This window comes from Phascolarctos cinereus, unplaced genomic scaffold (genome assembly GCF_003287225.1).
Source record: "Phascolarctos cinereus isolate Bilbo 61053 unplaced genomic scaffold, phaCin_HiC Scaffold_8;HRSCAF=390, whole genome shotgun sequence".
Classification (NCBI taxonomy): Eukaryota; Metazoa; Chordata; class Mammalia; order Diprotodontia; family Phascolarctidae; genus Phascolarctos; species Phascolarctos cinereus.
The window spans coordinates 21,107,021-21,125,067 of record NW_027556291.1 but is presented as its reverse complement, the minus strand read 5'-3'; the positions used below and the strand labels follow the sequence as shown (position 1 = coordinate 21,125,067).

At 40.6% G+C, this 18,047-nt stretch overlaps 2 protein-coding genes across 6 annotated transcripts in view; both read left to right on the top strand.

Moving 5' to 3' along the window:
* LOC110193010 (uncharacterized) overlaps window positions 1-3,917 on the top strand; it is a 123,048-nt gene extending 119,131 nt beyond the window's left edge. The window contains 3 exon segments of the mRNA XM_078147935.1: window positions 662-2,416; window positions 2,419-3,357; window positions 3,360-3,917. Coding sequence (XP_078004061.1) covers window positions 662-2,416; window positions 2,419-3,357; window positions 3,360-3,871 — 3,206 coding nt within the window. The 3' untranslated portion in view covers window positions 3,872-3,917.
* ZNF711 (zinc finger protein 711) overlaps window positions 1-18,047 on the top strand; it is a 127,237-nt gene that overhangs the window by 7,081 nt on the left and 102,109 nt on the right. For all 5 annotated transcript variants that reach the window (XM_020964504.2, XM_078147940.1, XM_078147939.1 and 2 more), the window contains exons 2-3: window positions 10,372-10,523; window positions 14,196-14,301. The gene's annotated coding sequence lies outside the window, so the exon portion shown is untranslated. The remainder of the gene's footprint in view (window positions 1-10,371; window positions 10,524-14,195; window positions 14,302-18,047) is intronic.

The following is an 18,047-nucleotide window of genomic DNA, read 5'->3' as shown; positions in this document are numbered from 1 at the left end:
CCTGAGTATCTACATTGGTCTCTTTAGATAATGTCCCCTTTCCTTTCTTATCCAAATAATGCCTTTTTGGATTTTTAGGTTTTCATTCTTGAGAGCTGCTCATCCCTCCTAAGTGACTTTCACTTCAGAATGTTAAGTCATGGAATCCTATCTACCCTTTCTCTGAATACTTTGAAATCTGTCCTTCCCAGATTGCAGGTGCTTGTCAGAATATTCCTGGCTTTCCTGTCCTTTGTCATAATGGTTTCCATCATGTCACCTCAGCAACCAGTTCCTTTGTGTTAGTCTACTCTTGGGTCACACTAATGCTAAATTCACAGTCCTTATCAACTTCTAGATTCAGTTACAACAGTCAACTGTCATGAGATAACTGTCAGAACAACCCTTTCATGTGAATATCTTCAGATAATTCTAAAGTCAGATAACTTGCCATTATATTTCCATGTAGAAATTCCTTATTTCTGGCTCTATGAATCACAAACATTTGGCTCTACAAAGGTGCAGTGTAATAGTGCTTTATGGGTTAGATATCTTTGTGACACTTAGGTGCTAACTCTCAAGTCTCTTTTTTACCTTTAATTTTTAAGTAGTTTTTCAGTAGGTAGGTCATAGCTGGGTCTATCCCGCTCACCTCCTTTTTGTTTCGTCTAATTTTAAGTAGGGTTGGACTGTGAAGATACTGAGAGCTCACTGCTGGACAGAGCTCTTGCTGTCCCCACTTCTGAGTCCTGTCCAATAGAGAAGCCAATATCTGTTCCATCTCCTCAGATGTCCACTTTGGAATCAGATAGCAGCTCTGCCACTCATCTTGTTGTTCCAACTTTTGAATCCCGATCATCGATGGAAAAGCCAGTATCAGTCCCATCTCCGTTGCCCACTGTAGAAACAGATAGCAGCTGTGCCACTCACCTTTCCGTGCCAGCCTCTGGGTCCTGGCCATCAGAGAAAAAGCCAAAGCCACCCCCTTGTCAGTTGTCCACTGTGGAAACACTTAGCAGCTGTGCTACTGCCTGTAATAGTAGCCCTGCTTCTCCAGGTTTTGCTACACCAACTGAGTCCCAGTCATCAGTAGAGAAGTGGATATCACTCCCATCCCAACTGCCCACCACAGAAACAGATAGCAGCTGTGATATTCACTGTTCTGTGCCAACTTCTGAGTCCTGGCCATCGGTAGAAAAGTTGATATCCTTCCCATCTCAGCTGCCCACCATAGAAACTGAAAGCAGCTGTCCCACTTACTTTGCTGTGTCATCCTCTGAGTCATGGTCACCAATGGAGGAGATGCCATTTTCATATCCTATTCCCACTACGGAAATAAATAACAGTAGCTTCGCTTCTCCAGGCCTTCATGTATGGCCCTCTTCTATGTCCCAGATACCAACAGAGAATTCAATGCTACTCCCATCTCCTTGGCTTCCTACTATGGAATCATATTACAGCTTTGCCACACGTAATATCAGTCCTGCCTCTCCCTGCCCTGCTGTGCTCACCTCTGAGCCTCGTTCATCTCTAGAGAACCTGATACCACCTCTATCTCAGTTACCCACCATAAAAAAATCTAGCTGTCATACCATCTGGAATAGCAGCCCTCCCTCTCCAGGCCTTGCTATGTCCACCTCTGAGCCGCAGCCATCATCTCAATTATCCACCATAAAAAAATCTAGCCGTCATACCATCTGTAACATCAGCACTCCCTTTCCAGGCCTTGCTTTGTCTACCTCTGAGCCTCAGCCATACCTAGAGAACCTGATATCACCACCATCTCCATTATCCACCATAAGAAAACCTAGCATTCGTAACATCAGCCCTTCCTCTTTTGACCTAGCTATACCCACCTCTGAGCTCCAGACATCACCAGAGAACCTGATACCATTTCTATCTCCATTATCCACCATAAGAAAACCTAGCAGTCGTACCATCCATAACATCAGCCCTGCCTCTGAGTCCCAACTATCATGGAAGAACCTGATTTCACCTCTGTCTCCACAATCCACCACAGAAACATCTAGCAGCTATTCCACTCGTAACATCAGTCCTTCCCCTCCAGGCCCAACCCATAACATTGGTATAAAAGGACAGGGAAGAGGTGATCTCAGGGGTTTGAGTGGCCCCCTGGCAGCACAGGAGTCCCAGGCCCAGGGCTCCTGGGATAAAGAACCTGCTCTCCGTTTCGTGATTAAGACCACTGCAACTGGAGCAACAATAAGCCAAAGAGGACATAAAATAGAATCACAGGAATCAGTGGGTTCTAAAATGCAGGTCAGCATAGGAGAACCCATGGCAGAGGTGAAGATACATGGCAACAAAGAGAACCAGAAATTGGCTAAGTTAGTAATAGAAGAAGTAGTCACAAAAGCAGAGAAATATTCTAAAGATGGAGCAAAAGGAAACAGCACTTTGAAAACATCTTATACTGAAAAGGGCACAGAGAGAAGGTACCTGTGATTGACTGGGATGCAATTAGACAGAGTCACCTCCAGTATATACAAAGCAAGTGGGAAGGCCTTCCTCCAATTAAGAAAGACTTCTATGTTGAATCTGCAAGGGCCAAATCAATGTCACAGGCAGAAGTCAATAGGTGGCGAAAAGAAAACAATATAATGTGTGAAGACTTGAAAAAAAATAAAAAACGAGCTATTCCACACCCCATTTGCAAATTTGAAGATATATTTGATCATTATCCTGAAGTTATGGACAATATGAAGAAAGCAGGTTTTAGCAGACCTACCCCAATTCAGTCTCAGGCATGGCCAGTAATATTAAAAGGAATTGACCTAATCAGCATTGCCCAGACAGGCACTGGGAAGACATTAGTATATCTGATGCCAGGCTTTATTCACCTTGATCTCCAACCAGTAGCCAGGGAGAAAAGGAGTGGTCCTGGTATGTTGGTGCTCACACCTACCAGAGAATTGGCTATCCAAATTGAAAGTGAATGTAAGAAATACACATATGGAGATACTAAAAGCATTTGTATATATGGTGGTAGAGACAGAAGAGATCAAATCGAGCATGTTACCAAAGGTATAGATATTGTCATTGCCACCCCTGGCAGACTCAGTGATCTTCAGATGAATGATTTCATCAGACTTAACAGCATAACATATCTGGTTCTAGACGAGGCTGATAAAATGCTGGACATGGGATTTGAGCCCCAAATAACGAAAATTTTATCGGATATACGGCCAGACAGACAAACAGTAATGACCAGTGCAACTTGGCCCGATGCTGTTCGTTGTCTTTCACAAAAATATCTGAAAGATCCAATGATTGTTTATATTGGCACCTTGGATTTAGCTGCAGTAAATACTATAAAACAAAAAATAATCATAACTACAGAAGAAGAAAAACGAGTTTTAATACATTCATTGATTCATTGAAGTTCGAAGATAAAGTAATTATTTTTGTAGGCAGAAAACTTATTGCTGATGATATAGCCAGTGACCTGAGCATCAAGGGTGTACCTTTGCAGTCACTACATGGTAATAGAGAACAGAGAGACCGGGAGCAAGCATTAGATGAATTTAAAGAAGGAGTAGTGAAAATATTAATAACAAGAGATATAGCATCACGAGGTCTTGATGTTCCAGACGTCACCCATGTTTTTAACTATGATTTTCCTCGAAACATTGAAGAATATGTCGACAGGATAGGACGTATGGGAAGAGCTGTACAATTGGGAGAAGCGATCACCTTATTCACTAAAAACGTTTGGAAAATTGCAGAGGAGCTAATTGACATCTTGCAGCGGGCCAACCAAGAAGTCCCCCAAGAGCTTGCATCAATGGCTGTGCAATATAGGCAGCATAAGCATAGAAAGAGGGAGGAAAAGTTAGCCAGATATAACAGGGGAAGAAACACTTCTAGATAATGTAGGTAACTTAAAAGCCCCCTTATACTCTCTTTAATAAAAATCAAAAGTATGTTATAAAAAAAACCTACTGAGTCTGACATCCTGTTTTCCCCCTGGTGATCATGAAACCATAAAAATTGTGTGGGATTGGGGGAGACGGGGTGGTTGAAAATGTGGGGGAAAGGAAAGAAAAAAATCATCCCAGGAATTCCAGTGCTTCAGTGGACTCTGCCCTCTGTATGTGGAGGTGGGAAGGGACTGTTCCCCCAAGAGTTCAAGATAAGTTTGAGCTCATCTCCTTGTGCTGAGTTGATCCCATAGGAATGTTATTGAACTAAATATAGTATTACAACATGTAATATAGATACTTTAGATAAAAAAGTAGAACATAAAACAAGGACTTCATGCTATCCAATAAAATGCACACAGTTCCTCTGGGAATTGAAAAAAGAAAACCTATTTCTGATTTTTATTAAGTTAGATAAGGGAAGGAACTTGCTTGAATGGACAAGGAATTAAAATCCTTTATATTTATTATTAACAACCCACCTTCTAGAGTACACTGATATGCTTCAGTGCCCTGAAAGCTTGCAATAACAAAACTGGCCTTCCGTGGACCTTCTTGAATCATTCCACTGAACATCTCATCAAATAGACGATCTGTTTATTGTTATACAGTGCCTTGTTTCATTCTGTACCTCTTAAAACATAATAGAACTCACTGCCAAATCTGGGGAAACCCCTAGAGCAAAGAATACCCTATCTACATTTGAAAAGTGGCAGCCCTTAGCATTTAGGACAGTCCAGTTCATTGGTGGGTCACTCCTTATCCAAAGGGTGCTAGCATCAGCTCAGGCCAATTCTGGAATGGAACTGCAATATGAGGTCTGCCTCCAGGTAAACCCAAGGATCAAGTTCAATTTGTGATCCCTCTGGCTATCCCAGAAAGGATCCAAATGAATTCCCCAAAAGGTCTCAGAATTAATCCATTCTCGCAGGAATCAGTTCAATTTGGCAGAGATAGTGCAGGGAGTTGGACCAGACTTTCTGGACTATCCCAGCTCTGGACCTGCAACCCTTAGGCTCTCCTCTTCCCTTGATACTCTGTTTATATTCAGGCCCTAACCCCTATTTTCCTTTCAGTATATCTTGTAAATGACGTTCTGCTATCTTCCTACTGCTCCCACTTAGTTTAGATCTTCATCACTTCCGCCTAGATTGATTGCACAACCTCATAATCTCTCCCTCTAGTTTCTCTCTCCTCTAAACCATATTGCATCCTACTACCACACTGTTCTCCCTAAACGACCACTTTTAATCAATAAGAAAGCACTTATTAAAGCACTTGCTACGGACCAGGCACTGTTGTAAATATTGAGGACACAAAGACAAAAGTTGAAACACTTCCTGCCCTCAGGGAGTTTTCATTCTAACAGGGGAGATAGCATGTACATATATAAGCATATATAGGTCATATACAAAATGAATACAATGTAGTTTTGGAAGGATCAACACTAGCACCTGGAGGGATCAGGAAAGGATTCATGTAGAATGTGGCCTGTGAGCTGGGCTTGGAAGGAAATCAAAGATTCCAAGATATGGGGATGAAGAGGAAAAGCATTCCAGACATGGGAAATAGCTAGTACAAAGTTATAGAGAGAGGAGATGAAATGTCATGTGTAAAGAACAGCAAGTAAATCAGTATGGCTGAACCATAGAGTACATGGAAGTACGTGGAGAGCTGATAAGAAGATTGGAAAAGTAAGAAGTGACCTTATTATGAAGAACTTTAAATGCCAGACAGAAGAGTTTATATTTGATCCTAGAGGTAATAGGGAGCCACTGGAGTTTCTTGAGTAGGGGTTTGACAGCAGGGGAAAAACATGGTCAGGCCTACATTTTAGGAAGATTACTTTGGCATCTATGTGGGGAATAAATTGGAATGGGGAAATAGTTGAGGCAGAGAGATCAATTGGAATGCTATTATAATAGTCCAAATGAGAGGTGATCAGGGCCTGATCTAGGGTGATGGCTGTGTGAGTGGAGAGAAGATAATATTATTGAGAGGGGATATGGAGACAGAAGTGACAAGATTTGATAACTGACTGGATATGTGGGTTGAGAGAGAGTAAGCATTTGAGAATGACATTGAGATCAGGAACCTGGGTGACTGAAAGCATGGTGGTACCCTTAACAGCAATAGGGAAGTTCAGAAGAAGGGTGTGTTTGGGGAGAAAAATTAATTCTATTTTGGACATGTTGAGTTGGAGTTGGCTACAGAATATCTAGTTTGAAATGTCCAATAAGTAGTTGGTAATGCAGTACTAGACCTATAAATATATAGATCTGGAAGTCATCTGTATAGAGATGATAATTAGATTCATAGGAGTCAATGAGGTCACTCATTGAGACAATGTAAAGAGTAAAGAGTGCTCAGGATGTAGTCTTGGGGGGGGGGGAGAACCCAGCAGCTGATGAAGATCAAGCAAAGGAGACAGACAAAGGAGATACAAAAGAGAGTACCCAAGAAGAGAAAGTAGTCGATGGCATTAAGTCCTGCCTGGATCTAAAAACCCTCTTTAATTATCCAATTTTAGTTTCTATTTGTGGTCTGTATAACATACCTAGAAGCTGGAGTTAGCAGTGGGCCTCCAGTTCAGGATGGGGGGGGGAGGGGGAGGGCGGGCCTTGAAGACTGACCAGCCCTGTAATGAACAAATCACTATAACGAGTGGTCTGCACTAGCTGATTGTGCCTTCATAAGTATTTCTTTCTTGAGTGAGGAAGGTATGTGTCACCAGATCTTGCCATTTCTCTACCCTCTGCTCTATACCCCAGAACAGAACATCCTGGGGTGCAAGAATGGCTAAAGAGTTGATGGGGTCTCAAGCTTTGCAAATCCTTCCTCATTTGCTATTATTAAGCTCCTGATATCTGTGGTGACGTTCTAAGTGGTACCTTTCCTTGCCAAGTCCTGAAAGCACCTTGTTGGCAGAACCAAAGCATCACTCTTCCCCAACATGCACACTTCTCTCCAGTCAGACAGGTCCCCTACTGTCCCACTAATGCATCATGTTCGTTCCTGCTTTGCTCAGAACACCCACCCAAACTCCTTTCTAAATTCTACCCATCCTCCAAAACCTAGCTGAAGTCCCACTTCTTCCATCATTTTCTCCTATACTATTGTAGCCTGTGTTGACCTCTCCCTTCTCTTTCCACATGTAGTCATGTGTGTCAGTCATAACTCCCCAGCTAGACCATGAATGAGTGAAAGAAGCATTTATTAAGTGCTTACTCTATGCAATGTACATTATGTTATATGAATATAATAGAATATTATTGTGCCATTAAGAAAAGACAACTAGATGAACCAATACATGGGAAGACATATGAGTATGTGCAGAATGAAATAAGCTGAATCAGGACAACAATATATACAAAGACTTCAGCAATGTAAACGAACCAAAAAAATGAAGCTACACGTTGTAATTGTAATGATCATGCTTGCAAGTGCAGAAGAAATAAAGGAATGAATTTCCCAGCTTTCACTCAAGAAGGGGCAGAACTATGGATATGGAGTATTTTATTTGCAGTCCAATGCATTCCTTGTATTGGCTGATTTTGCTCAGTTGTTTGGTTTTTTTGGTTTTGTTTTTTAATATTACAAAGGAAGGCTGACAGAGAGAAATTTAGAAATTACTTGTAAAAACAAAACATTCATAAAACAAAAAATAATGTCAATGAAAGATTATAGAAAATAGGAGAAATACTTCAAGACTGAAAAAGTGAAAATATCCCCATTTTCTTTCTTCTTTTTGAAGTAATTGGGGTTAAGTGACTTGCACAGGGTCATACAGCTAGTCAGTATCTGAGGCCTGATTTGACCTCAGGTCCTCCTGACTCCAGGGCCAGTGCTCTACCCACTGCACCACCTAGCTGTCACTCCTATTTTCATAAAAGGAGAAGAGAACAGAATCTGTAAACTCCATAGCAATTCTAACTTGACTTTGATTCCTGGAAAAATTCTAGAATGTATTGTTTAAGAGATGTTATTCAATATTTCTAAAAGGAATTAATGGTCACAAAAAGTCAGATGGCTTCATCCAAGAACAGGTCATACTCGATTAACTTTCCTTTTATTGACAGGGTTAATAGACTGATGGGGGAATACTAGAGCTACTGTTCACCTAAAATTTAGCAAAAAAAATTTCATAACGTCTGTCTCACATGTTATTCTTTTGGCCAAAATAAGGAGATATGTGCTAGACAATAGTGTACAGTTACATGTACTCCAAAAGTGAATGGTCACACCTAAAGAGTCATAATCAATGGTTCCATGTCAGCTTAGGAAGAGGTTCTTAACTTGGGGTCCATGAATTTTTTTTAATATTTGAAAATTGTATTTCAATATTCAATATTTCAATTTCCTTTGTAATCCTATGTGTTTTATGTATTTAAAAACATTATTCTGAGAAGGAGTGTCTTATAGGCTTCACCAGATGACCAAAGAGGTCCAGGACACAAAAAAAGGTTGAGAACCCCTGGCTTCAATCATGGTAGCTAGAGGAGTGCCTGAGGGATCTGTGCTTGACCTGTGCTATTTAACATTTTTATCAATGACAAGACAGTGCCACAAAGCTGGGGGAGGATAACTAATACAGGCCAGAATACATTGGTCCAAATCTAAGAAGATAAAACTTAATAAGGATAAAAATAAAGTTTTTTACCTGCATTCAAAACATAAACTTCAAAAATACAAGATCAGGGAAATGGATCTACACAGTTCATGTGAAAAAACAATCTGGCCATCTTAGTGCATTAAGAGAAACAGAGTATACAGGTCTAAGGAGGCGACATTCCCACTGTGGTGTGTCTTTGTCAGAACATAGCTTGAATAATGTTTGGTTCTGGGTACCACATTTTAAGAAAGACATTGGTAAGGTAGAAAGTTTGCAGCAGAGGGTGACCAGGATGGTAAAGGGCCCCAAGATCATGCCATGTGAAGATCAGTTGAAAAAACTGGGAATTTTTAATCTGAAGAAGTACAGATTTAGGGAGGATATGATAGCTGTCTTCAAATCGATTTAAAGAAGTGGGCATTTTTTTCTGGAAAAGTGAAGATTTAGAGGGGGAGACATGATAGCTGTCTTCAAATATTTTAAGGGCTACTATGTGGAAGATTTGTTCTCTGACTTTGTCTACACTTTATACTGACTCGTGTGTTTGTTATGCATCCCCACTAAAATGTACACTTCCTGAGGGAGAACTGTTTTATTTTGTGTTTATATCCCCAGTGCCTTGCACATAACAGGCACCTAGTAAATGTTGAATTGAATTGAATCTTACTTGCCCCAGCCCTGCAACTCAGAGTAATGTTGTTGTTGTTCCAAAGATGCAAATTGAGGCTTGATCTAAGGGAAAGTTTTCCAACAGTAGAACTATTCCAAAGGGCACTGGGCTACCTCCAGAAATATAATAGTCTTCAAGTGAAGGCCTGATGACCACTCCTTGGTGGGCTGTAGAGGGCCCTCTTGTTCAGGGATGAATTGCTGGTTAGCCTCTGAGATCCGTCCCAACTCTGAGATTCTGGGACAAAAGGTACGCTATAAATCATGGGATCATCGAGTTTCAGAGCTAGATGGAACGTCAAAGCTTATCTAGTAAAAGCATGAGAGAATCATCTTCCAGTAAGCTGTGATAATCAATGGCCAAGCAAGTTTTTTGTTTTGTTTTTGGAGGAAATGGAGTAAAGTTGACTTGCCCAGGGTCATACAACTAGTGTCAAGTGTCTGAGGCTAGATTTGAACTTGGGTCTTCCTGAATCCAGGGCTTATACTCTATCCACTGCGCCATCTAGCTGCCCCTGCTCCAAGCATTTCTTAAATGCCTATAATCAATAAATCCTTGTTATATTGGTATACCTATCACATACTATGCTAGGCACCAGGGATACAAATAAAGAAAACAAGCCAGTCCCTCCCTGCCCTTATGGAGTTTACACTCTTCTATTCATCAGTGGCCTGGTAGAAAAGTTGCCTTCCATACTAGCTGCTCTGATGAAATCTAGACTCAAGTTCTCCCAGAAGGAAGAGCAAGGTGGATGCTTTGAGCAGCTCCCTTCTTCCCATTCTACTTAGGAGGGGGCATAATTTCTCCTAAGGTGGGGGGGGTGTGGGTGTGTGAAGATTCCTAAACTATTCATTTTTTCCCTTAGTAATGGATGTATCAGATTGATTTTCATTCTGTCTATAAATACCAAGTGGTCTAATACTGAATAAAAGATGGAATGTTTTCCTGAATTTGTCAGTCTTTTAAAAATGTTGAAATTGCATAATTTTATAGTGCTGTACTGTATATATGGTTGTTCTAATGTTGCTGCCTGCTAGGGGAGTATCCATTATTGAACCAAATAAATGATTTCCATTCTCTAGATTTCAGCAACTCTATCAGCAATAAAATTATATTCCACTAATAAAACTTAGACTTTCTAAGCATGTCTAATTCTATTTTTGTACTAGTGAAAGAACTCAAGGCAGGATTAAATCCACAATCAAAAGACTAAGAGAAGAAATAGAAACAACTTGGTTCATGGAAAGTAGAAGGTAGCATTACAAGGAAATACTGAAGTTGGAAGGTGGAGTGGAAAGGAGAGAGAGTGTGTCTAATGAAGGTAAGAAATAGGAAACACTTCCAATTGGGGATCAATATCTGCCCTGTGGTGTCATAGAAAGAGCACTAGATTTGGGAATCCTAGGTCCTGGCTCAGGTCAAGTCCTAGCTCTGCTTGGGCAAATCATTTCTGCTCACTGGGCCTCAGTTTCCTCATGTATAAAATAAGAGAGTTTGACCTGATATTCTCTAGGGTGACTTCTAGCTTTAAATCCTATCATTCTGTGACAAGAGAATGAAAAAAAACTGCACTAACCTTCAAAGATTGGCATAAGAATTTGAAAAGCAAAAACCAAGCAATAAAAAAGAGTGAGAAATGCTAAAAAAAAAAATGGGTGAGCTACCTCCTTCCACAGCAAAGGAGGAGTGGCCCTACAAGGGCAAAATGTTGCAAATATCATCCGATTCACATGTTTTATCAATTTTTTCTTTGTTACAAGAGAATGTTCAATTCTGGAACGGGTGGGAGCAGGGAGGATGTGATAAGTCCAGAAATGGTTACATTATAAAAACAAGAGGCTGATTAATAACAGTACAAGTAGTAACCCTTAACGGTTCACATGCAGGTTTTCTACTCTGGATTAGCTATAGCACTTTTTTTTCCTTCACTGTTTTTTTGTGTTATAGACCTTCCTCTCCCTATCCCCTTGGCAATTTGGCAAAGCCCATGGACTTATCAGAATCTTGTTTTTAAATGAGTGAAATACATAGGATTATAAAGAAAACCAATTATATTAAAATGTAGTTATCAGAATATTTTAAAGAAACAAGTTTATGGATTTCAGGTTAAGAACCCCTCATAAAGCCACTCTTCATCTCAGTCGGGCTTCCCTTGACACCCAGAATATTTCCAGGCCACCTCCTCTACCTTCACTCAATGTGCCCAGAAAATGCAGATCATTTTAATATCAGCCTAAGCTGGTGTTTTAGATTATTCATTCCATTGCCCCTTTCTGCTAATAGAAATAAATAAACAAGAGTTTCAGCAAACCACCATGTATCAACAGGGGTAAAGAAAGTGGGGAGGGGGTGCCATTTATAGTCAGAAATGTCCGTGCCTCCCCAGCAAATTAGATCCAGGACACATCCAAATTCATCTAGTTTGTCCCAGATGAAAGAATGCCACATGAACATAAGACCAGTATTTCTGCATCCTCGTAATATAGCAGGAGTTTGTAATTGGTCCCTGGCAAAGTGTTTTATGGTTGGTTCCAAGTGGCCTTCAGTTGTGGGTAGACCAGTCTCGAGTAGGACAAGGGTAAATCAGGTCAGCAACATTGCCATTCCCCACTAAATCCCCTTTCTTTCTCTTTTTCCCTCTCTGTCTTTTCGTTGCTTGCTTTCCCTGCCTTTCCCCTTCTACTCCTTTCATCCTCTTTTTTCTTTTTCCCCTACCTGCCAGTGGCATCCAATCATACCAAGAGATGTTGCTTAGAACCACCAATGATGCCCAGGACTAAGGACATGACTGAAAAAGTCATTGTGCTTGTGCAATAAGATGGACAAAGGTGACTAATTGAACTCAGTGGAAACAGAGCTAAGCCAGTTACAGCTCCTGCTATTTATGGGAACTGGAGCTATCAGGAATAAATCTAGAAGTTAACCAGTAATTTTGCCAAGGAAGTTCTAGTGGAGAGCACCAAAAAATACCACTCTTTAATTGCCTAAGTACAGGATCAGTCTTCTGCAACAGTACTAAGTGGGAAATATTCTCTTCGGTTTTCCTCTCCCGGATGCACACCCTCAGAATGTTGGATGTCACCTCCATCCTGGCTCAGATTTTGTTGGTCTCCTGCAGTTTTCTGACTGTTCATTGTTCTCAGCGTAAGAACTTTTTTTGATCACTCTCTGTTACCAGTGGGTAGACAGGAAGCGAAGTGCCAGCAATTTTACCATGAGAAAAGATTAAGGTGATGGTGGTAACAAAATGAAGACAGTAAGATTAGGAGTCTTCCTTATTGAGATTATTGTTGTTAATAATAGCAATAACTTCCTGGAGCTGCAATTGTCAGGAGGGAAAAAGATCTTTATTGTCAGAAGAAAGATTTAAAAGATCTTCCTTTGAAATGGACACCTTGTGTTGATTGGCCAAATTCTACAGACTGTCAGCAGAAATTAGCAACATTTTTACTTGTACCACTGTCCAAAATTGTTTTGGCGACCATTTCCTAATGATTTGTTTTCTAGATTCCAGATTCAGGATGAAAGTAAAACAATTTTTTTAATTGGGGGAGGAGTGTGTGAAGTGGCAAAATGAGAGCAGGTCTTGGAAAGAAAGCAGATGTGACAATGAATTATCTCAGCCCATTTATCTATAAAATATCGCTAAGCATGGTGCTCTCTTTAAGAATTTGCATTTTGAAAGCAGCAGTTGTTCAAGTATGGTCCACAGCTGGTCTGGGTACATAGCGTATTCTCAATAAATACTCACAAATTGAATGTTACTTAGAATATGACAGTGTTTTGACTGAGTTTCTGGAATGAATGAATGACACTCTTATGATGTTTAATATAAAGTAGCTATGACCTCATTGGTGTCTCATGCAAAACTGCACCACTTACCTGATTAATTAGCTCTGGTGCTGGTGGTTTGTAATGACTGGTGAAGGGAAAGTGAACAGTGAGGTCTTTCACTAGGCTAAAATGAGCTCCACACCCAGGTTTGTGCCCCTCAGTTCTCAAGGACTGAACTCTCACCCAAAATACCATTGGCGGGGTCTGTTAGCCCTTTGCTTTTTTAAAAAACATTATTAATCTAGTGCAATCAGTATGTGTCATGCTCAACATTCAGGAAAAAAAAAATGTGCTATATGATGGGAAAAAAACTCTTCCCCTCATTTAGATGGAGTAGATTAAGTCTGATTACCATCCCACTCTCCTCCTCCTCCTCCCAACTGCCCTGGGCTAAGGGCGTGTTGGGCAAAAGACCACAAGAAGAAGACTCATATGGTTTTAGCTTGGGTCAGAATTGAGATAAGTTTCCCTTTTGTATAGATAGCATATCTATGTGCCTACAAAATACACTTCAGTAGCAGCAAATGGAATAGTTCTCACAGGGCTGTCCTGGTCACCTAGAAGCAGATGAAGGAGGAATTCCAGTGCCCTGTTGGGTCTGTAGTTGAACCTCCCCTTGGCCAGAGGGGAAGAGTCAAGCTCTTGGTGGAAAAAAAGCCACCCTGCGATTAAAAGAAGTGTGATGTCTTTGTGGTTCGAATTCCTGTTTGGGCTGTTCTCTTGGCATGATGGTCAGTTACAAAGTGATGGGATCGAATCTCATTTGGGGGAAGGGGCTACTTGAAATGAGGTACTCTAAAGACTTCCTGTACTGCCCCAAACTTCTCCTTTCTTTAAAGAGCACTGGAGTTGGAGTCAGGAGACATAGGTTCCAGGCTTATTAGCTGGATGAGTTTGGGCAGATTACTTCAACTCTGAGCCTCAATTTCCTCATCTGTAAAATGAGAATAATTAGAGCTACTCTCACTGCGTCACAGGATTAGTATGAGGGTCAAATAAGGTGGATGGGAAAGCACTTTGTATTATGATGATTGTGTTTTCAGATTGTCAAATAACAAGATATTTTTCTATCCACCCATAAGTTAGATATGTCTGTAGTCTTTGTTAAATATTGTTGAGTGCTTTTTGAGGTAGATTATGGTTTTTTTCTCATTTACAGCAAATTGCACAGATGTGCCTGATTTTGGTGAATGCCTAGGAAGTGTATATGATTTCTGTCCAAGAGATATTGTTTGTGCATGTAAAAACGGAGTGCCTTTTTGCAAGTAAGTTTTCCTCCAATCTGTATGACCTATGATACGTTGTAACTGATCATTTTCCATTTGCTCCCTCTATTCAAAAATACGGTAATGTGTTATGATGACGTCTCCTATATATTTGGTACAATTGAACTCTATAACAAATATCCATAGACATCACTTAAATCCATTTTAACAATTGTGCCCAATATGGAAACCTCAATGCCATTGACTTCTCTTGACCTTCAAGGTACTGGCAGTGCGCAGCTTCCCATAAACAATATTATGTGCCCTTCTGCTCTCTATGGGTATGGTTCCCACACATCCCAGATCTTCTGGGACTCACCAGAGTCCCTGAAAAGAGAATGTACTTTTCATTAGGCTTTGTCAGGCTATGGGGACCAATTTTGGGCTCCATTTTTCTCAGCAGTATGTCATGATCAAAAGCACACTGGATTTGAATCAGTAGTCCTGGGTTCAGGTCTTGCTTCTCCTACTTGCTATCCTTGTGACTTTGGACAAGTCTCTTAACTTTCATAAGACTCATTTGACTTCATCTGTGCAATAAGGGGCTAGACTAGATGATGCCTTAGATCTCGTCCAGATCTGACTCTTTGAATCTTTGGACCTAGAAGAAACTGAAGTGATTACTGGTATACCTTGTCCTATGTGTGTGTGTGTGTGTGTGTGTGTGTATGTGTATATATGCATATATGCATTGCATCTTTTTAAATCAAATGATATTTTAAATGTACCAAGAGAGTTTGCTATTTAAAGGAAACACGCGGGGAATTGTTTTACAAATCAAACTTCCATCACCTAAAGTTATCTGTTTTATGTTTGTGTTTTTGTATCTGAGTTGCTTGCAGTTTTTGTATGTGAATTTAAAATAAGGTATGTTTGTGTAGAGTCAAAGGTTCCCAGAATCTCCACTTGGATGGACCTCCTCCAAAGCCGTCTAGTCTAACCTGTACCTGACCAGGAATTCCCTCTTAACGTCCCTGATGCGTGGTTGTCCCGCCTCAACTTGAACACCTCCTGTAGTAGAGAATCCATCATTTATTTACTCAATCCCCAATCTGCCCATTACTCCTACTTCTACCCCTTTGAGGCCAGACAAGACTAATCCCTCTTCCACGTGACAGACTTTTAAATACTTGAACACAGCCATCATGTCCCAGCTGGAAAGGAAGGACTTGTTGATATCTCTTATTAAAACATGAATCTGCCCTTTGTCTAGGTATTCCTCCTTCTTTTCAGGTCATAGGGTCATGTGTCTAGAGCTGGAAAACATCTCAGAGGCCTCTAGAGACTAAGCAATTTGCCCAAGGTCACAAGTAAGTGGAAGATCCAAGATTTTGACTCTAGATCTAGCACCCTTCCCAATGTAAGAACACAAGATATCTTTCATTTTAAAGTCAAGCTAAAATTCTTAGAAAATACTTTTTATTCACCACAAAATTTAAGAGTGACTGGTTCGGAGGACAGAAAAAAGATTGGTGATACACATTTGAGAAAAAGAGCGGCTTTGTGAAAGAAAAGGAACACTTGCAAGAGAGGGCAGTTTAGTCTAAGGCTGACCCTGCTTACTTTTCTCCCCCTCCTTTACTGTCACTCCCAAAATGTCTTTAACATACTTCAGGGCCCTCCTTTCACTGATACAGATGACCACCCCTTTACACTTTAGTGGATGGTCTTCCAGAATTGATGTGGAAAAAATATTCATCCTACTATGGCCATTCCAATGCTGCTGAGTCTCTCTGAGCCTAGCTCAACTGGTCTTTATATGGCAGGCCATCACCAGGCCTATACACAATTGGATGGGACTCCTCTGCCCTTTGTGCTTCGTTGGCACAGCCCTTGCCAATCCTCCACCATGAGAAGACATCAGAGGACTTAAGCTATACTGTCTGTTATTTGTTTTTCAAATTTTGGTGACTGTTCATCCTCACAGTATGTAGTTTCTTATTATGACTCTTTTGAAGCTCCTATCCCAAGAACTACACCAAATTCAGCTTAACTCACTGCCCAACCTTGCTTCAGGGCCCATAACTTCTCTGTCTTACTTTGTCTCCGATGTAGATTAATCTGTAAAGTACTTTGAGTTCTTTGAATGCACATTTCCCAGTATATTTAAGTAATGACTTTATTGCTACAAATATACAACTCAACATTATTTGGAGTAATCTTTAGTCCATTTTATTACACTAATCAGTTTGGTGGGGGAAGAATGAAACCCTGCTGACTGAGTCCATTAGAAATTTACCTTATCTAATCTCAATTGTATACTCTTTGCAACAAGGCTTTCCTTCTACTCCTCCCAGAACTTTTCTCTATCTCACCCACCACAATAGCTGTTCCAAACTTCCTCTTCTGTCTCAGTCCTTCCCTCCCTCCCTCCCCTTCCATGCAGAGATCATCTGCTGAAAGCTTCCTCTCCAGCCTTTTCCTTTTCTCATATCCATCTGACATCATCCCCCACTATCTCCTCTACTCTCCAGCCTCCCCTGAAGATGTGGCCCGTTTTACCAAGGTCAACTCCTCTATGGTACCTTTGATTCCGTCATTTCCTGTGTTTTCCGAAAGATTGCCCTCAATCACCTGTACTCCACCTCTAATCTACAGTCTCTCCATATCTACAAATTTCTTCTCTGCTGTCTACGAACACACCCAAGTCTCCCCTAAACTTTCAAAAACCTCACTAGATGTACCATGCCTTTTGGCCAAAAGGCATGGTACATCTAGTGAGGTATCCTATCTTTCCTTCCTCAGCTAAACTTCTGTATTCAGTGCCTCTACTTCTCCTCCTCTCACTCTCTTCTAAACCCTCAACAGTGTGCTTGCCAATATCATTATTCAACTGAAACTACTCCCTTCACAGTTACCAATAATTTCTTCATTGCCAAACCTAATGATGTTTTCTCAATCCTCATCCTTCCTGACCTCTCTACAGATTTTGACACTGTTGACTATCCTTGCCTCCTGTACACTATCTCCTCTCTGGGTTTTTATGATATTGTTCTCTCTTGGTTCTCCTCCTCTCTTTCTGACCAGTTGTCCTCAGTCTCCTGGACTGGATCTTTATCTATCTCATGCCCATTAATTATGGGTGACCTGGAGAAAGACCTCTTCTCTTTTCTCTTTGTACTTTTGTATATCTCTTTATACTCTTTATACTATTTCATTTGGTGATCACATTACCTCCTATCAAACCTATCTCTATGTTGACCGTTAAAATGGCTATGTCCTAATGATTCCCAATTATATACAGGGTACCCCCAAAAGTCTTAGTGCAATCAGAAGCTCTAAGAGCTTCAGTCTCTCCCCTGAGCTCCAGTCCTGCATCACCAACTGCCCACTAGATACTTCAAAGTGGATGTCCAGTAGGCATCTCAAACTCAACATTTCTAAAGCAGAATACATTATATTTCCTCTAAACCCACCCCTCTTTAGAACTTCCTCATCACCATTGGAGGCATCACCATCCAATCAGTCACCAAATCCTGTAATTTCTTTCTCTACTATAACTCTCATATACATCTTTTCTCTACTCACACAGCCAATATTCTCATTCAGCCTCTCATTACCTCTTGCCTGGACTATTTCAATAAACTTCCTAATTGGCCTTCTTGCCTCCTTTCTTCTCCACTCTAGTCTCCACATAACTGCCAAAGATATTTTCCTAAAATGTGGTCTATCCCTATCCATCCCCTATTCAGTAAACTCCAATGATTCCTTGTGATCTCTAAGATCAAATATAAATTCCTCTATTT